This window comes from Scyliorhinus torazame, chromosome 11 (genome assembly GCF_047496885.1).
Source record: "Scyliorhinus torazame isolate Kashiwa2021f chromosome 11, sScyTor2.1, whole genome shotgun sequence".
NCBI lineage: Eukaryota > Metazoa > Chordata > Chondrichthyes > Carcharhiniformes > Scyliorhinidae > Scyliorhinus > Scyliorhinus torazame.
In genome coordinates, this window is record NC_092717.1 from 239,356,217 (window position 1) to 239,379,825 (window position 23,609).

Below are 23,609 nucleotides of genomic sequence, written 5' to 3' on the forward strand. Positions count from 1 at the left end.
GAGTGAATGCCAAATATTGCGGGGGGAGTTGGTGCAGTTTTCTGTGCTGGGCACATCCTCATCAAGAATGAGGTTTGGGGCAGCACGAACACATTTTCTGACATGACACTGATGAAAGTCTGTCACTTTACCTGCACAGTTACCCATGTTGGTGTTGTCTTGGTCAGGTCCAGTCGCAGCCTGGGTAACCCGTTCCCAAACTGCTCTGTTCCCTGGGCCTTGAATCATGCCACAAATACTTTCCAGTTCAAAACTGCACCGGTCCAAAAAGCTTAGCGAGGACGCTACCGAACAAACAGACAGAAAGTCGAGAGTTTATCTTTCACTTCAACAACAATTACGTGCATTTGTTTGCCACCTTTCATGATTCTAGGGCACCCCGAAACATTTCACAGTCAATGGCCTACTTGTAAAGCAGGCTAAGAAAGATGTCAGCCATATTGAGCACAGCAAGCTCCAACGTGATAAGGTCCAGATGATCTGTTTTCCTGACTGAGGATCAAATAGTGACCATTGCACCAAGGTACCACCACTGCTCTTCGTCATATTGCCATTGGGTGCTTTACTTCAGCCTGAGAGAGAAGATGGAAGACTTGGTTCGACATTCTACCAGAAAGACTGCACCTCTGACAGTGCAGCACTCCCTCAGAGCTGCACTGGAGTCTCAAACTTGATTGTTGTGCTCAAGCCCTGGATTGGGCCCAAACACACAGCCTTGTGGCTCAGTGGTGACACATAGCAAAATAGTCCCTCTGCACCTGTGGACGAGGGAGTGGACCTGGGGTGAGTGCTCCTTTGGAGGGTTGGTGCAGACCCGATGGGCCGAATGGCCTCCTTGTGCACTGTAGCGATACTACTACACCGAACAAGAGCTTAGCATTGGTCAACTGAGACAACATGACCAAGCCACGGAAGGAGATTTCAGGACAGATGACCGAAAAGGTGAGGAAAGCTCCAACAACACTCGAGGCACCTGGCACCAACTGGGACAAAACTGTCCGCTTGATCGGCAACCCAACTACCACCCGCAAAATCCACTCCCTCCCCCACGGACGCAAAATGGCAGAGTTGTAAAAAATACACCACCTAGAAAATACACGGCAGAAACTCTCAGAAGCTCTACCGCCTCGAAGGACAAGGGCAGCAGATACCTGGGACACCACCACCTGGAGGTTCCCCTCCAAGTCACTCACCATCCTGACTTCAAAATATATCGGCCGTTCCTTCGCCGTCGCTGGACCAACATCCTGGAACTCCCTCCCTGACAGCACTGTGGGTGTACCTACACTGCACGGACTGCAGCGGCTCATGAAGGCCTTCTTGAGGATAACTAGTGATGGGCAAAAAGTGCTGTCCTTGCTAGCGATGCTCACCCTTCGGAATGAATAGTAAAGTGAACCATATCAGAGGGGCAGTTAAGAGTTTGGAGTCACATGTAGGCCAGACCCTGGTACGGGTGGGAGATTTCCTTCCCTAAAGGACATGAATGAGCCAGGTGGGTTTTTCCCACAACTGACGATGGTTTCATGGTCGCCATTGCCAAGATTAGCTTTATATTCCCGAGTTATTAATTGGATTTAACTTATACCGGCTGCTGTGGTGGGATTTAAACCCATGCCGCCATGAGCGTCTGGATCAGTGGTGGGTGACCTGCGGCCCAGTGGCCCCATGCGGCCCACCTGGGTTCTGAGTGCAGCCCTCGAGACATTTTCTTGTCCATTCCTGGGGTCGCCACATTCTGCTGATGTCGACCCACGTAGTTTTTTCCCGACCGGTCTGAGTGAAGGGATTCACACATTAAGCAAGGGCGAGTGAAGTGAGGTGCGTGCTGACTGCTCACAACATTGACCGTGGGAGCCGTCTGCTCCCTCTGTGTCGAAAGGGCAAATATTTATTTTGTTTTTACCATTTGAAGTTGATGACAATTCTATTAATGTATAAATGATTAAGCATTTGCTACAACTCATTACAAAATACTCGGCGTGTATTAAATGTATTCAATCTTATTCTTGGGGTCATGGTTAGTCTGATTTCAATGTTGCGGCCCACTGAGATGAAGGAGGGCCCTTCACGCGGCCCACTCACTCCCCCAGGTTGTCCATCGCTGATCTGGATCCCCAGTCTCGTGACATTACCCAGTATGTCATCACCTTCACCTATTTAATTGGCTTAGCCGACTAGTAGTTTAATTTACTTAAGGCAGCTCGGTGGCGCGGTGGTTAGCACAGCTGCCTCACGGCGCCGCGGTCCCAGGTTCGATCCCGGCCCTGGGTCACTGCCCGTGTGGAGTTTGCGCATTCTCCCCTTGTTTGCGTGGGTTCCGCCCCCACAACCCAAAAGATGTGCAGGGTAGGTGGATTGGCCACGCGGATTTGCCGCTTAATTGGAAAAAATGAATTGGGTATTCGAAATTTTAAAAAATAAATAAAGGAAATAAAAATTTACTTAGACATCTGGGGCGTGTTTCTCCGTTCCCCGACGCCGATTTTGTGATCGGGCGGAGAATCGGGGGCGGGGGGGCCTGTTTTCGGATTCTCCGCCCCTCCAAAACAGCCTCATCGGGGCACGCCATTGGGACGGCCTCAGGACGTCACCCGAAGGCCCTCCCCCGAAGCTCCGCCACAGTCGGGCGGGAGCCGCGCTGCTGGCCGGCGGGGAGGGGCTTCAGCGAGGGCTGGGGGACTGGTGGGGGTTTGCCAGGGGGTAGCGAGGAGTGTCCAGGGGGGCTCTCTCTGGCAGGTCGCGTCCGCGCACGGCCGACGCCATGTTGTACGGCGCGACCGCTGCAGGTCGTGTCCGTGCGCATGGGCGGCCACGGACCCGGCAATTCTCCGGCCGTTTTTGTCGTGGAGGCCGGGTGTGGCTGCTAGCCCCTCACCAGTCAGAGGATCGGTGCTGGGGAGCCGCCGATTTTTCCCACGCAAAATGCCACGGATCCTCCGGACATAGCCTGAAAATCGGAGAATCCAGCCCCTGGTTGCCAATCCATTGATTGGAGATAAATGGTGATTTCCTGTGCACAGAATCTGTAAAATCTCAACCCCAATGATCAATGAACCAATGTATTTCTCATCATGTTCTTTAGACTTTGGTAACCCGTCGCAAATTCTCTCTCCCGCGAATCCGATTCAAATGACTAGTACTCACTGCAGTTGTAGAGTCGGTTGAGTTTCTGAACATCAAAATCACTGAAATCTAACCGTTGTCCAATCACATTACGGAAGTCTGGAATCTTGGTGACTATTGTCGGCTCAGTGCCGTTGTTAAACGCCGTGGAACCGTAGTGCATCACAGAGGTGTAGTCGTAGGGTATGTTGAGGTTGCTAGTTTCCTTGTCGTCGTATTTATCGAAGTTGTGCTCTTTACCTGAATTCAAAGCAACAAAAAAAACTCGTCAAGGGACGACAGTCTCACGTCAGCAATGATCAACCTCTCTTGCCCTGGCTGGAATCGCCAAGGTTTACCGTTTTCAATCTTGTCCCAGACTATGGTGACATAATCATCACGATCGGATCTTGACTGCTCATGCCAGAATCCCAGGGCGTGGAGGAACTCGTGTTCGATCGTTCCCATTCTTTCACATCTCTCACCGATGGAGAGATCTTGCCTCCCTTCGTGTTGGTTGCCAACAAAGGACCAGCACCTAAAAGAGAATGGATTCTTCATGTTGATCTTGCTCTTGTTAGTTCTTTAACAGGTACAAAAGAAGTGCAAAGTGCCGTCAGATGATTTTCTCAGCTGGACTAGCTATTGTGTAGACATTTGAAAAACCAAGTTCGACATCTTTTCTGTCTACACTTTGAGGTATTTAACTTGCTTCCTGCCCCCACCCCTCCCAATTTCTAGCCTCATCCAGACCCATAACCACCCTTAAGACCATAAGACCACAAGACATAGGAGCAGAATTAGGCCACTCGGCCCATTGAGTCTGCTCCGCCATTCAATCATGGCTGATCTTTTTCTCATCCCCACCCTCCTGCCTTCTCCCCATAACCCCTGATCCCTTTATTAATCAAGAACCTATCTATCTCTGCCTTAAGGACACTCAGTGATTCTCAATGCAGTGCACATTCTGGCCTATTGAATATGCTCTGATTTTAATGGCTCCACCATTGATGGCCATGGCTTCAGCTGCCTGGGCCCTAAGCTTTGGATCTCCCTTCCTAAACTTCTCGACTCCTCTTTCTCCTCTGTCTTCCTTTAAATCTCTTAATCTGCTCTTGCAGGCTCTTGGCCAACTTTCCGAATATCTCCGAAAGTTGCTCAGTGGCAAACTTTGTTCCTGGCAAGCATTTGGAATGAATAAAGACAGAAAATGTTGGGAAAACCCAGCATCTCTGGAAACGCCCATGGAGAGAGAAAGAGAGTTAGAGTTTCATGCCTGTACATCTCTTCTTTGGAGCTCATTGAGACCGTGTGACTCTTCTTCTGCAACTCTGAAGAAAAGTCTTGAAACATTTTGTGGTGCAGTGGGTGGCCTCTGAGCCTTTGGCGACAGACTGGTGACCTGTTCCAGGAATTACTAGCTGTGCAAACATACGAAAACCAGCCGGAGGTTCAGGAAGATAATTCGAATTGGAATAAACACCTGTCCCTACCTATACCTTGTCAGCCAATCATTAAGAGGCTCGATATATCGCCTAGTTTTCTGTCCCTAAACCCGGTCCAAAGAGCCATTCATAGACATTTCAGTTGTGCGTAGGATAGTGCTCTGTTAGCTAATGTGCAAGGTAAAATAATATTATCAGAAAATAAGAAGTAGGAATAGATCAGATGGTCCATCGAACCGGATCCATCATTCAACATGATCACGGTTGATCTTCTGTTTTAACTCCAATTTCCTGCTTGCTCCCCATTGTGGTAGTCATCAATTCCTGCTCAGCAAGGGCATCGCCTCGAGCAGGACGACCAGTTATAACCCCCGGGGAAACGGACAGGTAGAGAGGGAGAACGGAACGGTCAGGAAGACCGTCCTACTGGCCCTACGGTCCAGGAATCTCCCAGTCTCCCATTGGCAGGAGGTCCTTCCTGATGCACTCCACTCCATCCAATCACTGCTGTGTACCACGACAAACGAAACACCTCATGAACGTCTCCTTGTCTTCCCTAGGAAGTCCTCTTCCGGGACCTCGCTCCCAACCTGGCTGGCAGCTCCTGGACCCATTCTGCTCCGCAAACACGTGCGGGCGCACAAGTCGGACCCATTGGTAGAGAGGGTCCACCTCCTTTACGCTAACCCTCAGTACGCCTACGTGGCGTACCCCGACGGCCGGCAGGATGCGGTCTCCCTACGGGACCTGGTGCCCGCTGGATCCCCAACCCCCCCCCCCCCCCACCAACCCCACCCTCCCTCCCACCGGCGCACCCCACGGCTGCCCCCTTCCCAGGTGGATCGGTTCTTCCACCGGTCCCACCCAGAGGTGATGAAGCTACCGAAGAAGCCAAAGTCACGCTCCCGGAGTCACGGATGCCCGAGCCGGCGCCTGCATCACCGCCGAAACTGCGACGATCACAGAGGACGACCAGGGCCCCCGATCGACTAATTACTTCATTCTGATATGTACATGTAAAATGAATACTGTAAATAGTTGTGACATGTAATAAGGCAAAACACTGTACCACCGACGGGTACCACCATAACCTCTACCACTGTATGACGCGAGACCACCACCGCAGCCGGACTTTTTAACAGAGGGTGAATGTGGTAGTCGGTATTAGGGGTATTACGGTACCTAGGTTGAGACTGTAAGATCATTGGTGTGGGAGGTACCTGAGACAGGAAGATCATTGGTGAAGCCTGCCTGCTGGTTCCGCCCAGTAAGACGGAGTATAAGAGTCTGTGTCTGCCTAGCAGCTGCATTCTGTGCCTGCGCTGCTGGGGGAAACATCTAGTCCAATAAAGCCTTCAATTGTCATCCAATCTCGCTTCTGGAGTCATTGATCGAGCATCACCCATATCCCTCAATTCCCAAAGACATCAAAAATGTATCTACCTCCGTATTCAATAATGGATGTTAGACGTTTTAGTTGCTGTGATATGAAGAGTCTAAAGTTCTGTTCCTTTTTCACAAACACTAATTTATTTCATTCCAACAGCCTTTGTACAAAACTCTAACTGTACATCACCTGACAGAGGCCACCTGAAGCCCCTTTACATATCAGTGTCAATTAATGGATACTTAACATAAATGAGACAACAAATTACACAATGTCTCTTAACCCATTACTTAACAATGGAGCATTTACAACTCTCTTGGGTAGAGTATTCCAAACATTCATAACCCTCTTGGGTGAAGAAGTTTCTACTTATCTCAGTCCTAAATGATTGCCCCTTCATCTTGCGACTTGCCCCCTTGGTGTTCATTGTGGTTCTAATCCGAGGATAGTTGGCGTAGTGATCACAAAGACCACAAGGAACATAGAACATAGAACATAGAGTGCAGAAGGAGGCCATTCGACCCAACGAGTCTGCACCAACCCACATAAGACTATCCCCATCACCCAATAGCCCCTCCTAATCTTTTTGGTCACTAAGGGCAATTTATCATAGCCGATCCACCTAGCCTGCACGTCTTTGGACTGTGGGAGGAAACCAGAGCACCCGGAGGAAACCCACGTAGACACGGGGAGAACGTGCAGACTCTGCACAGACAGAGACCCAGCGGGGAATCGAACCTGAGACCCTGACTCTGTGAAGCCACAGTGCTATCCACTTGTGCTACCTTGCTGCCCGCATTTATATTGAACAAAGCTAAAGATTTATTTACACTACTTCATTGGATTCAACATTTACTCCTGTATAATAAACAGTTGATAATAAACATATAATCTACACTCATCTACTACTAATCTCTACACAATAACTATGATCTGCTCTCACTCACACTATCTTTCCTACAGTCTGTTTTCTAGCCTTCTCCTCAACCTCTCTCCCAGAAGGCTTAACATTGATGCCTTATATAGTTCTGCATCTAGCTCTCTCTGGTGGTTGATTTGGACATAACATTAAGCCTTACAGTTCTGTACATTTATCATGTCACACCCCCCATGTTCAAAAACCTGGGGAATAGCGTTCGACAATGGCTTCATGGTGACCATTACAGAGACTAACGTTATATTCCACCAGCTGCTGTTGTGGGATTTGAGCCCATGTCCCCAGTCGCCTGGATTACTAGTCCAGTGACAGTGGACACAGTGACATTGGCAGCATGGTAGCACAGTGGTTAGCACTGTTGCTTCACAGTGCCAGGGTCCCAGGTTCGATTTCCGGCTTGGGTCACTGTCTGTGCGGAGTCTGCACGTTCTCCCCGTGTCTGCATGTTTTCCTCCGGGTGCTCCAGTTTCCTCGCACAAGTCCCGAAAAACATGCTTGTTAGGTGAATTGGACATTCTGATTTCTCGCCCTGTGTACCCGAACAGGCGCCGGATTGTGGCAACTAGGGGATTTTCACAGTAACTTCATTGCAGTGTTAATGTAAGCCTACTTGTGACACTAATAAAGATTATTATACATTACCAGTGCACCACCATCGCCCCATAAAGTGCTAAGAAAACCGATACTTAAATCTCCACACCAGCAAACAGTTGTGATGAATAATGTCAGCACAGAGAACATACACCAGTATCAAGGAGAAAATATTGAGATGAAGAAAGTGTTCTTACCCACTGCCTTTGAATACCGAGATGTAGTTTGCTTCACCTGTCCAAGGCTTGAAATCAATGCAGGATTTGAGGCGATACTGTTCAAATGCTTTTAGGATCATGCCTTTAGCATTTATATCTACAGGAGAAATGGAATTTGACCGCCAGAGTGAAATGCTCACAACTTGCTCACAAATATTTGTCCATCCACATCTAAATCCTGCATTTGGTACAAAGTAAAGCCATAGACCCAGATGACCATAGGCTGCTTTCCCCTTTGAAGGGGAGAGCTGGCTGGTGGTGAGTTAACCTGAGGGTCACCACACCTCAGGCGAGGGGCAAGGTTGAGAAGACTAGTATAGGAATTGAACTCATCCTGTTGGCTTGCCTCGAAATCACAACCCAGCTGTCCAGCCACCTGAGCAAAAGATTTAACAGCTAGCCGGGTACCGAGGGACAGGGGAAGTGAGAAGGAAAATGGGAAGATTTTGAAAAGAGAGCTTCCAACATTTCCTGTTCTGGTGTCAGATTCCCAGCATCTTTAGTTTAAGTGGGTTCAGGGTTGTAATTAAGGAGGTAAAAATTGAATGTTAGCTTGTTTTCCGCAATAATAAATTGAACTGTTATTTCTTTATTATTTGATGACAAATTATTTGTGGCCTTTAAGAAAACAATAACTTAATGATTCACAGTTAATCGTTCAGATGTCAGGACATTCAAGAATGTGTCCTTTATCGATTTGATCCCTGCAACATTTATTTTCACGCAAATGAGCAAATGAAGGACCAGCTATGTGTAAAGTACCATTTTGTTTTAAGAGACTAACATTGTTGTGCGTGGAGTGATGTGTGGACGTGGCTATTCCCAGTTCATTGGAATGCTTTGTACCCACAGTCCACAGAATTGACAATCACTTCCCAATCAACCTAACCTGGCTGATAAGGTGATGGTGGAAGGAATTAATGGCAGTCTTGATGTGGGGACCGCAGTGAAGAAAGGGCCATTTGTTAAAACTTTGCAATGGATCTAAATAAACACAAAAGGCAGGATTTTCCCTGCGAGTTTTTGATCCCGAATATCAGAGCGGAATGTGGGTCAAAACTCCACCCCTGGAGGAAGCAGTCACTCGGCGTTATTCTCCCGGGAGCAGCCAATCATTGGGCGGAGGGTGGAAGCGCCATCCAATTCAGAGCAGTGCAGGCTGGGCTCTCAAAGCTGGAGAGCCAATCAGAGGCCTTCTAGCTTGAAAGGACCAGCAGGCTGCCATGAAAGGCCAGCGAGGGAGAGGGAGAGCTTCCAACTGGAGGCGCCCTCTCGCCAACATTGCTGGGAAATATGGGGGGGGGTGGAGGGAACCCCTTTACAAAGTGGCCTGTGGCTGTTCCTGCAGCCAGGCAGGCGTGGAGGGCCTCTGGACTTCGCTGGAGTGCATCTGCCACCAGTAGGCTGGCCATCACGTGCTCTCTTCTGCTGCGATCTGTCTCCATTCCACACCTGACCACGACTCAAAACCCTGCCTAACCATTAAGACATTTGGAGAAATACACATTGAAAAGGCGAAAGATTTAGGTTGAGATTAGTATTGAATACCTACTTAAATTTTCTTCCAGGTAGTATGGAATTGTTTGCGGCCACCTATATTTGTCATCCGTGAGAGAACTTCTGTCAATTGACTAGTATCAAAAGAGATGGATACCAAATTAGTCATCCTGAGTTGCAAGCATAGAAACAGGCCCTTCGAGCCTGCTCCACAATTCATTATCATCCTGATAATCCAACCCAGTAACCTGTTCCTGCCACTCCACCGTCCCCCCCCCCCCCCCAAATACCCTTTCATCCCTTTCACTCCAAGTGCTATGTCTAACCCCTTCTTGGAAACATACAACGCTTTGGCCTCAACAGTTTTCTGTGGTGGTGAATTTCACAGGCCCACCACTCTCTGGGTGAAGACGTTTCTCCTCATCTCAGTCCTAAATTTTACCCCGTATCCTCAGACTGTGTCTCCTGGTTCTGGACCCGCTCACCATCAGGAACATCCTTCCTGCACCGACCCAGCCTAGTCCTGTTATGCGTTTCCCTAGAAGAATGCAATCACTGCAGTGCAGGAAGAGGCCATTCGGCCCATGGAGTCTGCACTGACCCTCTGAAAGAGCCCCCTATCTAGACCCACACCCCCGCTGTCCCCTCAACCCCACCCCTCCTGCACATCTTGAACACTAAGGGGAAATTTAGCGTGGCTACTCCACCGAGCCTTCACATCCTTGGATTATGGGAGGAAACCGGAGAACCCGGGGGAAACCCACACAGACACACGGAGTACTTGCAAACAAACAGTTACCCAAGGCTAGAATCGAACCCGGGTCCCTGGCATGTGGGGCCGCAGTGCGAACCACTGTGCCACCGTGCCGCCCCCATTTCTATGAGAACCCCCTCATTCTTCTAAACTCCAGCGTATATAATCCTAACTGACTCAATCTCGCCTCAAACGCCATCCCAGGAATCAAAGAACAAAGAACAAAGAACAAAGAAATGTACAGCACAGGAACAGGCCCTTCGGCCCTCCAAGCCCGTGCCGGCCATGCTGCCCGACTAAACTACAATCTTCTACACTTCCTGGGTCCGTATCCCTCTATTCCCATCCTATTCATGTATTTGTCAAGCTGCCCCTTAAATGTCACTATCGTCCCTGCTTCCACCACCTCCTCCGGTAGCGAGTTCCAGGCACCCACTACCCTCTGCGTAAAAAACTTGCCTCGTACATCTACTCTAAACCATGCCCCTCTCACCTTAAACTTATGCCCCCTAGTAATTGACCCTTCTACCCTGGGGAAAAGCCTCTGACTATCCACTCTGTCTATGCCCCTCATAATTTTGTATACCTCTATCAGGTCTCCCCTCAACCTCCTTCGTTCCAGTGAGAACAAACCGAGTTTATTCAATCGCTCCTCATAGCTAATGCCCTCCATACCAGGCAACATTCTGGTAAATCTCTTCTGCACCCTCTCTAAATCCTCCACATCCTTCTGGTAGTGTGGTGACCAGAATTGAACACTATACTCCAAGTGTGGCCTAACTAAGGTTCTATACAGCTGCAACATGACTTGCCAATTCTGATACTCAATGCCCCGGCCAATGAAGGCAAGCATGCCGTATGCCTTCTTGACTACCTTCTCCACCTGTGTTGCCCCTTTCAATGACCTGTGGACCTGTACTCCTAGATCTCTTTGACTTTCAGTCTGGTAAACCTTTGCTGCACTCCCTCTCGAGCAAGAACATCCTTCGTCAGGTAAGGAGACCAAAACTGCCCACAATACTCCAGATGTGGCCCCACCAAGGCCCTGTATAATTTCAGCAAGACATCCCTGCTCCTGTACTCGAAACTTCTCGCTCTGAAGACCAACATACCATTTGCCTTCTTTACTGCCTGCTGTATCCACATGCTTACATTCAGTAACTTGTGCACAGGACACCCAAGTCTCGATGCACATTCCCCTCTCTCAACCGATAACCATTCAGATAATAATCTGCCTTCCTGTTTTTGCTACCGAACAACTTCATATTTATCCAGATGTTACTACATTCATTTGCCCACTCACTCAACTTGTCCAAATCCCCCTGAAGGATCTTTGCATCCTCCTCACAGCTCACCCTCCCACCCTCTCATCGTGTCATCTGAAAATTTTGAGGTATTACATTTAGTTCCCTCATCTAAATCATTAATATATATTGTGAATAGTTGGGGTCCTAGCACCGATCCCTGCGGTACCCCACTAGTCACTGCCTGCCAATGTGAAAAATACCCATTTATTTCTATACATTGTTTCCTGTCTGCCAACCAGTTTTCTATCCATCTCAATACACTACCCCTAATCCCATGTGTTTTAATTTTAAACACTAATGTCATATGTGGGACTTTGTCAAAAGCCTTCTGAAAATCGAAATAAACCACATCGATTCAATCTGCTTACCTTATCTCGCGGCGCGAAACTTACCTTATCCATTTTCATGTCCCCTTCGAAAAGATTCAATCCTAATTCTGCAGAGAGGAGAAAGACAAAGATTGACGCACTGGAGAAGGTACAAAATTTATTTTCCAGAACAAATCGAGAGCCGAGAGGTGAGTGTTTCTTCCTTTCTAGATTGAGTGAGGGGAGGGGGTTTAGGCTGCCGATTTTCGGCAGGGTGCATGCAGTGGGTGCGACCTGCTAGAAGTGCGAAAGTGAGGACAGAGTTTGTGAGGTTAGACGTCGATAAGGTGTCTCCAGTTGCGAGGCAGTTGAAAACCAAAGACAGAACTCTAAATAGCCATCCATAAATCAAATAGGGAGCTCGCAATCCCCATCACAAGAGAGTGGTGAGCATGTGGAGACCACTACCACAGTTCAGGTGCTCTGGTTTCCACCCACAGTCCAAAGATGTGCAGGTTAGGTGGATTGGCCTAGCCAAAATTGCCCCTTCATGTTCAAAGGTTAGGTGGGGTTACGGGGATAGGCGGGGGATTGGGCCTGGATGAGGTGCTCTTTCGGAGGGTCGGTGCAGTCTCGAATGAGCCGAATGGCTTCCTTCTGCACTGTCGGTTTTATGTCCACAGGGAATAGTTTTAAAAAATAAATTTAGAGTACCCAATTAATTTTTTCCAATTATGGGGCAATTTAGCGTGGCCAATCCACCTACCCTGCACATCTTTGGGTTGTGGGGGCGAAACCCCGCAGACACGGGGAGAATGTGCAAACTCCACACGGACAGTGACCCGCAGCCGGGATCGAACCTGGGACCTCGGCGCCGTGAGGCAGCAGGGCTAACCCACTGTGCCACCGTGCTGCTCCACGGGGAATAGTTGAGGCCAGTAGTGAGGATCTATAACTCAACCTGAAGCTGATGATCAACACACAGTTAGCTCACAGTGCAGAGGAAGAGTAAGAGGTTTTGATCCAAGCGGTGGTGAAATCAAGATTGATTAAATTCTCCGAATGAAAATAAATCATTCAACTCCCAAATATCTCAATGTCCTTGTTATGCTGATGCTTGTTCTACATAGCAGCCGAGAGATCGACCTCAACTGATATAAAATAAATCCAAGTTACCTTCGTTGATTTCAAATATGTCTTGATCTAAACCATTGTCAACGTCCACTTCTAGAAGATAAATGAAAATAGACTTTATTCGGTGAGTTTCTTTGCACAAGTTCAGAATATTACATTAGAATCATGGAATGATACAACTCGGAGGGGAGGCCATTCAGTCTATCGTGCTTGTGCCAGCACTTGGTCAGGGCTATCCAATTAGTCCTTTGATCGTGCTCTTTCCCCATTGCCCTTACCGGTACTTATCCAAATTCCTTTTGGAAATTATTATTGCACCTGCTTCTACCGGTCTTTCAGGCAGTGCGTTCCGGATCACAAGGGTGTGGAATGCCCTGCCTGCAACAGTAGTGGACTCGCCAACGCTAAGGGTATTCAAATGGTCATTGGATAGACATATGGACGATAAGGGAATAGTGTAGATGGGCTTTAGAGTGGTTTCACATGTCGGCGCAACATCGAGGGCCGAAGGGCCTGTACTGCGCTGTAATGTTCTATGTTCTATGCTGGTGCAGAAGATGGGCATCGCTGAAAACAAAATTTTGTTGAAACGTTTCGTCGTACATTCATCAGGACATTGCGCCAGAGTTGCCACCCAATCGGCACTCTCTTCCCACACAGTACGAATTGTTGTTCTCTTCACAATTTCACAAGAACAACAACTTGCATTTATATAGGGCTTTTAACCCACCCACTAAAGGTGACATTGCAAGGTGGCCAGAAGAGACACATTAAAGTAGCACCGTAAGTCAGGAGGAGAGGGAGGTAGAGCGGCAGGGAGGAACTTCCAGAGCTTAGGGTGCAGGCAGCTGAAGGCTCTGCCGCCAACAGTGGAGCGATTAAAATTGAAATTGTGCAAGAGGGCCAGAGTCAGGGGAGCACAGAAATCCTGGGCAGCTGTTGGCCCGGAAGAGGTTACAGAGATGGGGGTGGAGGGATTCTAAATCGAGAATGAGAATTTTAAATTGGAGGACTGATTGAAACATTGGAAATTAAAAGTAAGCAGTTTGGTTGGGTGAGATTGTTTACAAAAAGACCGATGGAATAAGATTGAATTGGGCAGGTCAAGAGATTCTAAGAGCTAACCTGAATCAATTCTGGATCAAGGACACTTGGGTATTCCCGAATATTTTGTGCTTGTATATAAAATATCTGGTCATTTTTATGAACAAACGAATATCAAACTTACCGATCACACGTGATGTTGGCTAGTGAAAACATAAAGGAATATGCAAGTTAGAAAATGTTCTTTTCTGCCAACATCAAGATATTAGTCATCAAATTATTACAATACAGAAGAAGGCCATTTGGCCCATCAACTCTGAGCTAGAAACATTAAATCAGCATTTTTTCACTGCACCGATCTAGTTGATGGAATCACCTATTTCGTCATGAGAATGATACTGTTGAAGGAAGTACATTTGGTGTCCATCCCCTCACTATCTTCTAACTTACGGGGAAGGATTTTCTTTTTGTTTGTGGAACTGATTATTCCCATTTTCCCAGTTGCAGGTTCACTTTCCACACTTGGCCAATGCTGCATTGGCAAACCGACAGACCTTAAGAAGCAGAAGTAGGGCATTCGGCCCATCGAGTCCGCTCCGCCATTCAATGAAGCCACGACTGATCTGAATCCCCCTGAATATACTTCAAGATATTATTCAGATCCATTTGTTATTCCCAATCGTCTCTGTAATCAATTCCGCCTCCCAAATATCTCTACATTTTGTTGTTTAACTATAACAGACATTCAAAGCAGTTTGCGAAATCAAGGACAGAAGGTGTGATTTTGAATTGGCGGCCGTGTTAACTTTCTGTGACACAGTCAATTTCTTCATTCAAGGGATGTGGGCACATCGCTGGCAAGGGGTGAGTCTGCCCCTGGTTGAATTCCACCCTTGGGTTCAAGACCCAGTTTAGACCTCAGGAGAATTTGGGTCATCGTAGACATTCACTCCCTCCACCAGCGACACAGTGACAGCCGTGCGTGCCATCGACAAGGTGCACTGCAGCAACTCACCAAGTCTCCTTCGACAGCAACTTCCAAACCCACGAGGACAAGAGCAGCAGATGCTTGCGAACGCCACTACTTGCATAACTTTCCTACTTTTCTATTCAATTTCCCTCATAATAAACGATACAACGGCAGCATGTGGCGCAGTGGATAACACTGGGACTGCGGCGCTGAGGACCCAGGTTCGAATCCCGGACCTGGGTCACTGTCCGTATGGAGTTTGCACATTAGAATCATAGAAGTTACAGTGCAGAAGGAGGCCATTCAGCCCATCGAGTCTGCACCAGCTCTTGGAAAGAGCACCCTATCTAAGCCCACACCTCCACCCTATCCCCATAACCCGGTAAGGGCAATTTTGGACACTAAGGGCAATTTTAGCGTGGCCAATCCACCTAACCTGCGCATCTTTGGACTGTGGGAGGAAACCGGAGCACCCGAAGGAAACCCACACACACACGGGGAGAGCGTGCAGACTCCGCACTGACAGTGACCCAAGCCGGGAATCGAACCTGGGATCCTGGAGCTGTGAAGCAATTGTGCTAACCACTATGCTACCGTGCTGCCCACAATTCTCGCCATGTCTGTGTGGGTTTCACCCCCACAACCCAAAGATGTGCAGGTTAGGTGGATTGGCCATGCTAATCTGCCCCTTAATTGGAAAAAAACCCAAAAAATAATTGGGTACGCTAAATGTATATTAAAAAAAAATAAACGATACCATATTGGCTTTCCTGATGCTTTGCTGTACGTGTATACAAGCCTTTTTGTGATTCATCCACTCGGACACCCAGATCGCTCTGAATCCTAGACCTCTGCAACCTCTCACCATTTAAACCAGAAGCTTTCTTATTCTCCCTGCTAAAATGGAGAATTTCACATTGGCCCGCATTATTCTCTATTTGCCATTCTTTGCCCACTCTCTTCACATATCAATGGGGGTAAATTTGCACTCGCATCCACCGTCAGTGAGAACAGCGACGCGAATGCTGATTGGGACGCTGTTTTCAAAGGGCGCCCCGATCTCTGTGGAGCCAGCCTTGCGGTATATATGTAGAGGACGCGCAGGGACGCGCCCTAGATGAAATTTCCTTAAAGTTGCCAGGGCACTTAGGCTCGCAGGCAGCAGAGCTGGCAGCGATTGCATATATTGTAGACCACCCAGACGCGTTCCCGACCCCACCAGACATCTATTCAGACAGCTTGTATGTCTGTAATAGTTTGACAGAGTTCCTACCACTCTGGGAAACAAGAGGATTTGTTTCCGCAGACGGTAAACCCCTACCCTCAGCCCTATTACTCCGCCATATCTTAAAGACAGCGAAGGATAGGAAGTACGGAATAATTAAGGTTCGCAGTCATCACCGTTCTTCTCCCCCAGGTAACGTTAAAGCAGACGCCCTAGCGAAGGCAGGCTCCAGGCATGGTTATTTTTGGAACACCCGAGAGCACCCCAGTACACACATTTCAGGGGCGTCATTCTCCGACCCCCCGCCGGGTCGGAGAATCGCCGGGGGCTGCCGTGAATCCTGCCCCTGCCGGTTGCCGAAGTCTCCGACACCGGAGATTCGGCGGGGGCGGGAATCTCGCCGCGCCGGTTGACCGGGCCCCCCTGCTCGATTCTCCGGCCCGAATGGGCCGAAGTCCCGCCGATAAATTGCCTGTCCCGCCGGCGTAAATTAAATCACCTATTTACCGGCGGGACAAGGTGGCGCGGGCGTGCTCCGGGGTCCTGGGGGGGGGCGCGGGGCGATCTGACCCCAGGGGGTGCCCCCACGGTGGCCTGGCCCGCGATCGGGGCCCACCGATCCGCGGGCGGGCCTGTGCCGTGGGGGCACTCTTTCCCTTCCGCCTCCGCCACGGTCTCCACCATGGCGGAGGCGGAAGAGACTCCCTCCACTGCGCATGCGAGGGGAACTTTCAGCGACCGCTGACGTTCCCGCGCATGCGCCGCCCCGACATGTCATTTCCGCGCCAGCTGGCGGGGCAACAAAGGCCGTTTCCGCCAGCTGGAGGGGCGGAAATTCCTCCGGCGTCGGCCTAGCCCCTCAATGTTGGGGCTCGGCCCCCAAAGATGCGGAGCATTCCGCACCTTTGGGGCGGCGCGATGCCCGTCTGATTGCTGCCGTTTTGCGCGCCAGTCGGCGGACATCGCGCCGTTTCGGGAGAATTTCGCCCCAGGTCTCACAGACCAACATTCAGGATTTAGAGAAGGCCCAGAAAGAGGACGAGAAACTCTGGGAAGTTTTAAAGGGAACCTTCCCAGCCACGTACGACAAGTTTAAAAACGCTATCACCACACACGACGGTGTGATTTTAAAGGATGGCATTTATATAGTTCCCAGCCAGGACAGGAACCAGATCATTTGTCAGTTCCATGACAATCATGGACACCAAGGAATTGAACCCACCCTAGCCCACCTGGTGGCCTGATTTAAAAATCGATGTCACACACTGTCATAATATACACCAGTGTATATGGGGCAGATACACACACACTGATGGATACACAGAGGGCCCAATCAACACACACAACACCGCAGCCAATCACCAGTTAGAGCACACGCACTATGAAGACAGGGGGCATCAGAGTTCCCGCTCATTCGAGCTGCAGCTTCTTAGTAGGACAGAGCTTACAGCTTACAGCACAGATCTTTACCATGTGCTGAGTGCATAGATTGGTTAGGACAAGGCATAGGTCTTTAGTTCAATCTAATATCGTGTTAACCCACAGTGAAAGTATGTTCAACAGTTTCTAACTTAATAAAATATTGTTGCACTATTTTAAGTGTTGGTGGCCTGTATGTGTTCCACGGATCCAGAGCACCCAACACAACACACACTACGTAGAGAATTGCTTAATCTATGCCCAGAACAATCCGGACAGATATGCGAAAAAGGCTCAACTTAGTCATACCCGCCCCGTTAATGGACCCTGGACAAATCTCCAGATAGATTATATAGGACCCCTACCCCCCGTGCAGAAATGGTTACAAGTATGTGTTGGTGGTCATAGACACCTTCACAAAATGGGTGGAAGCATTTCCATCACGAACGAATACGGCCAAGACAACAGCTAAAATATTAACGCACCACATCTTTACAGGATGGGGCCTCCCACGCAGTATAGAGTCCGACCAAGGCTCCCATTTCACCGGGCGTGTAATGAAAAACGTCCTCACGATTTTCAGCATTAGACAAAAGTTCCATATCGCATGCCACCCCCAGTCAGGTGGTATTGTAGAATGAATGAATAGGACATTGAAAGCCACCCTCAGGAAAATGGTTCAGCAGAATAACAGCACCTGGGATTCAGTTCTCCCATTTGCTTTAATGTTTTTAAGAAACATGGTATTTATATTCACAGGATACACCCCCCACACCCTCATGACCGGACGCCCCATGAAAGGCACTGAGTATTTATTAGGACTGGATTTGGTCAGCCCCGCAGTCACAGCCCTCACGCATGAAAATGCGGTTAAACAACTGATACAGAACATAAAGGCAGCCCTACTCGCAGCAGCAGTGAGACTTGGAACCAGGAAGAAACAGAGCAAGGCTTGTTTCGACAAAACAATACACGCCACTGAGTTTACAGTAGGGCAACAAGTTATGCTTTCCCTTTACAACCCCATTTCATTCCTTGCCCCAAAATTTTCCAGACCGTACTCCATTTCGGAAAAAGTCAGCGCCTCAGTATACAAAATAACCTATCCCCATGGTAAGTCTGCGTGGTTTCATATAAACCAGCTCAAGGCTTATGGCTCGCAGAATAACCACACACACCACATCCTGCTCGCAGCAGCAGACGATCACGCCCCATCCACAGATGACGTACTCCTACCCTCCCCCAACCACTCCAGCCCGCCCTTACACACGACTTCAACTCCGCCCCCAGAGGCACGAATCCACCTCTCCCTTCCCTCAACCAGCAGCGACTGCGACAGTGATAGCGATCACAATGACGACAGCCACAGCACACCACGTTACGACTACAACCCTGTACCAGGCCCCACTCCCAGTGAATCTGAGCAAGATTCCACAGACCCATTCGAGGTCACTTATATCAAAGCCCCTGACCCAGACCCACCGCCCGACGATTACGGATTGAAACCTAGTAGCTCCAACCTCGACACACGATTCTGGCACCGAGACAATTTGTTCAGGCTCATCCGGAATGATGGGATGGACCCCAATTCGCCCCAAGCAGCTTTAGCACGGTTACTACAGACAAGCGTTTGGCAGCCGGGAGAAGATGATGACTTAGAGTCTGACTCCCACCAAACAAATCCCTTTGCGACCCTGTTTGCTATTGAGCAGTGAGGTGTGCAGGTGATGCAGAAAAAGGAACCGATGGAGAGATACGGTGTCCTTTCTGATGGAACCTGCACCTTGTTTGTTGAATGTTTGTTCGTTAGAGTTATCGTTAAGTGTTGTGTGTAAACTCGGAAAGTTTTCACGGCCCCACGTCACCACCCCCTTTGACGCCCAATGGCTGTTAGAGGATCGAGTTTGTCCCCAGAAACTTGTTCATGGATACCGCGAGGCCTGGATAGAGTGGACGTGGAGTGGATGTTTCCACTAGTATGAGAAACTAGACACAGCCTCAGACTGAAGGGACGATCCTTTAATACAGAGATGAGGAGGAATTTCTTCAGCCAGAGGGTGGTGAATCTGTGGAACTCTTTGCCGCAGAAGGCTGTGGAGGCCAAATCACTGAGTGTCTGTAAGACAGAGATAGATAGGTTCTTGATCAATAAGGGGATCAGGGGCTATGGAGAGAAAGCAGGAGAATGGGGATGAGAAAAATGATTGAACGGCGGAGCAGACTCGATGGGCCGAATGGCCGAATGCTGCTCCTATGTCGTATTTGCTGCCAGCGCTGGCGCAGGGGAAGGGGAGCTCTTCCTGCCATCTGGTGTGCTCTGGATCGGAGCGATTTTCCCCTGCTGACGAGTCTACTGCTGCGAGCTGTAGGAGGGAGAGAAAGATTGATCCGAATGAGCGACCTGATGGCAGTGTTGAGGAAATGCTTTATTGTAAGTGCGGTGAGTGCTACATGTTGACAAGCACATGGCCGCAACTTAAACACGCCGGACGTCAGGGCTGTTTTACTGCAACTTGAACGCTAGTGGAACTTGTGGATATCGTGCTTTGGTTGTGATGAAATTAGGCCGGATACAAGACCTGTGCAATGGAGGCTCATGGACAGAGACTGATATGTAAAACGACCGACCGGCAGGGATCCTCCATGTTGTTGAGGACCTGTGAGGTTGATAGAACATAGAAAAATACAGCACAGAACAGGCCCTTCAGCCCACGATGTTGTGCCGAACCTTTGTCCCAGATTAATCATAGATTATCATTGAATTTACAGTGCAGAAAGAGGCCATTCGGCCCATTGAGTCTGCACCGGCTCTTGGAAAGAGCACCCTACCCATAGTCAACAGCTCCACCCAACACTAAGGGCAATTTTGGACACAAAGGGCAATTTATCATTGGCCAATTCACCTAACCTGCACATCTTTGGACTTGTGGGAGGAAACTGGAGCACCCGGAGGAAACCCACGCAGACACGGGGAGAACGTGCAGACTCCTCACAGACAGTGACCCAGCGGGGAATCGAACCTGGGACCCTGGAGCTGTGAAGCAATTGTGCTATGCACAATGCTACCGTGCTACCCTTAAGAACAAATTAATCTACACTATATCATTTTACCGTAATCCATGTACCTATCCAATAGCTGCTTGAAGGTCCCTAATGTTTCCGACTCAACTACTTCCACAGGCAGTGCATTCCATGCCCCCACTACTCTCTGGGTAAAGAACCTACCTCTGACATCCCCCCTATATCTTCCACCATTCACCTTAAATTTATGTCCCCTTGTAATGGTTTGTTCCACCCGGGGAAAAAGTCTCTGACCGTCTACTCTATCTATTCCCCTGATCATCTTATAAACCTCTATCAAGTCGCCCCTCATCCTTCTCCGTTCTAATGAGAAAAGGCCGAGCACCCTCAACCTTTCCTCGTAAGACCTACTCTCCATTCCAGGCAACATCCTGGTCAATCTCCTTTGCCCCTTTGATGTAGTGTTTTTCGGTTTTCTTTCCACAAATGAACTATTGTATTTTTGTGTTTGTGCCGATATTCTGTAGCCAAAAGGTGCTTGTGTTTGTGTGTATGGAACGGTGCATTTTCTTCGATGATGAATGATTAGTGTGATAGATGGACTGTTAAGTAGTTGCTTTTCATCTCTTTGTATGAAGGTACTGTTGACCATGGACAGCACGGTAGTGCAGTGGGTTAGCACTGCTGCCTCACGGCGCCGAGGTCCCGGGTTCGATCCCAGCTCTGGGTCACTGTCCGTGTGGAGTTTGCACATTCTCCCCGTGTCTGCGTGGGTTTCACCCCCACAACCCAAAGATGTGCAGGGTAGGTGGATTGGCCACGTTAAATTGCCCCTTAATTGGAAAAACATAATGAATTGGGTACTCTAAATTTTAAAAAAAAGCACTGTTGACCATTTAATAAACAAAATATTCTCAAGTAGCTTCGCTTGGGTACACGTGCCAAGTCTCAGATGATGATTATTGCATCGCATTTCAATCAGACCTTGAAGCCTGAACAGTTTGCCTGAACTCTCCAAGCTTCAGCACCAGGCAGCCGACAACCAAACACTCCGGAGCTGGTCTTCAGCACTGGGAATATCCTCGGGACCAAAGGGTGGGTGTGTGGAGCACCTGAGCACGGTCTCCCTAATGTTCCCTGCCTGGGGTCTAGGGGCTCCTGCTGTGGCCGGGGGTGAGTGTGCAGAGCGAGGTTCTCCAGCACATCTGGCTCACGGGATGGCACCCTGAGAGAAGGCGGGGTACGCAATGGTGCGGGAGGCTTGGGGGATTTGAGGGTCCCGGGGTGGAAGCTCTAACTGATTGTCGGTCTCTCTCCTACTCCAACACCAAACAGGTATAACAATGTGGCTGGTGCTGCCGATCCGGCAGAGGCTGCCTTCGTAGAGCTGGTGGCAGCCCAGACAGCTAGACGTCGGGGAAGGCAGCAGCACCAACGCAGGCTGGAGGAGGCATCCCATGTTGAGGGAGCCGCCCACACGCAAAGACCCAGCCGCCCATCAGGCCGAGGAGGAACCCAAACAGCGATGACCCAAGGTGTACGGGAGTCGTTAGTCTTTCAAGGAGCTGACAAACAGCATGTGCCACAGGAGACTCCGTCTGGCCAAAGGGGCAGGGCGGCACCTGTGCCACGTCCTCCACTTGGCACCCCATGGAGAAGGAGGACACCTGCTCCCAGTGGCCATCAAGGTCATCGCAGCCCTGAACCGCTTTGCAACCCATTCATTCCAGGGCTCGAGCAGGGACTTGTGCAGCATTTCACAAGCTGCAGCCCACAAGTGTATCTGTGAGGTCACTGATACCCTGTATATCCGGGTAGCTGACTATATCAACTTCGAGCTGGACCAAGATGCCCGGGCAGCAGGATTTCCCAACCATCGCTGGGTTGCCCCAGGTGCAGGGGATACTTGATGCTGTCACTGAGCAGTGCATCAGACTGTTAAAAACATGGTTCTGATGCCTGGACTGCTCTGGTGCTGCACTGCATTACACCCCCAGATGGTTTCCTGCTTTGTGGTGGTCTGCTGTGCCCTCCACAACCTAGCACAGCAATGGAGCGACATGCTGGAGGAGGAGGAGGGACATGTGGACTCGTTGGAGGAGGAGACGGACCAAGAGGGGCTGGAGGACTAGCCTGGGGAGGACCCACGGGAGCAGCTCGTGGAGGGAGGACAGGTAGCGGCAAGGGTCCAGCAAGCCCAGATGGACCAGGGAGGCCCACATCCTCGCCCGTTCAGAGGACGAGGCGTTGTCCGTCAGCTCACCTCCTTCCCCGCATTCCCCTCTTCCCACCATTCCCCTCTTCCCACCATTCCCCTCTCCCCCATTCCCCTCTATCCCCATTCCCCTCTTCCCACCATTCCCCTCCTTCCCCCATTCCCCCCTTTCCACCATTCCCCTCTTTCCCCCATTCCCCTCTTTCCCCCATTCCCCTCTTTCTCCCATTCCCCTCCTTCCCCATTCCCCTCTTCCCCGCATTCCCCTCCTTCCCCATTCCCCTCTATCCCCATTCCCCTCTTCCAACCAATCCCCTCCTTCCCCCATTCCCCCCTTTCCCCACATTCCCCTCTTTCCCCCATTCCCCTCTTTCCCCCATTCCCCTCTTTACCCCATTCCCTCCTTCCCCCATTCCCCTCTTTCCCCCATTCCCCTCTTTTCCCCATTTCCCTCTTTCCCTAATTCCCCTCTTTCCCCCATTCCCCCTTCCCCCCTTTCTCCCATTCCCCCATCCCCCATTCCCCTTCTTCCCCCATCCCCCCCTTTCCCCCATTCGCCCCTTTTCCCATTCGCCCCTTTCCCTCATTCCCCCCTTTCCCCCAATCCCCTCTTTCCCCCATTCCCCTCTTTCCCCCATTCCCCTCTTTCCCCCATTCCCCTCTTTCCCCCATTCCCCTCTTTCCCCATCCCCCCCTTTCCCCCATTCCCCTCTTTCCCCATTCCCCTCTTTCCCCATTCCCCTCCTTCCCTATTCCCCTCTTTCCCCATTTCCCCTTTCCCCCGAATCCCCTCTTTCGCCCATTCCCCTCTTTCCCCATTCCCCTCCTTCCCCCATTCCCCTCTTTCCCCATTTCCCCTTTCCCCTGAATCCCCTCTTTCTCCCATTCCCCCCTTTCTCCCATTCCCTGCCTTCCCTCATTCCCCCCATTCCCCTCTTCCCCCATTCCCCTCTTTCCCCCATTCCCCTCTTTCCCCCATTCCCCTCTTTCCCCCCATTCCGCTCCTTCCCCGCATTCCCTCTTTCTCCCATT

General features: G+C 49.8%; 1 protein-coding gene across 1 annotated transcript in view; it reads right to left on the reverse strand.

The window, feature by feature from the left end:
* The window catches only part of mep1ba (meprin A subunit beta a), a 70,738-nt gene that overhangs the window by 38,865 nt on the left and 8,264 nt on the right, over positions 1–23,609 (reverse strand). Inside the window, exons 2-9 of the mRNA XM_072468475.1 lie at positions 13,912–13,930; positions 12,726–12,776; positions 11,634–11,677; positions 9,236–9,314; positions 7,663–7,780; positions 3,465–3,643; positions 3,148–3,366; positions 132–284 (exon numbers count right to left, since the gene is read on the reverse strand). Coding sequence (XP_072324576.1) covers positions 132–284; positions 3,148–3,366; positions 3,465–3,643; positions 7,663–7,780; positions 9,236–9,314; positions 11,634–11,677; positions 12,726–12,776; positions 13,912–13,930 — 862 coding nt within the window. The remainder of the gene's footprint in view (positions 1–131; positions 285–3,147; positions 3,367–3,464; positions 3,644–7,662; positions 7,781–9,235; positions 9,315–11,633; positions 11,678–12,725; positions 12,777–13,911; positions 13,931–23,609) is intronic.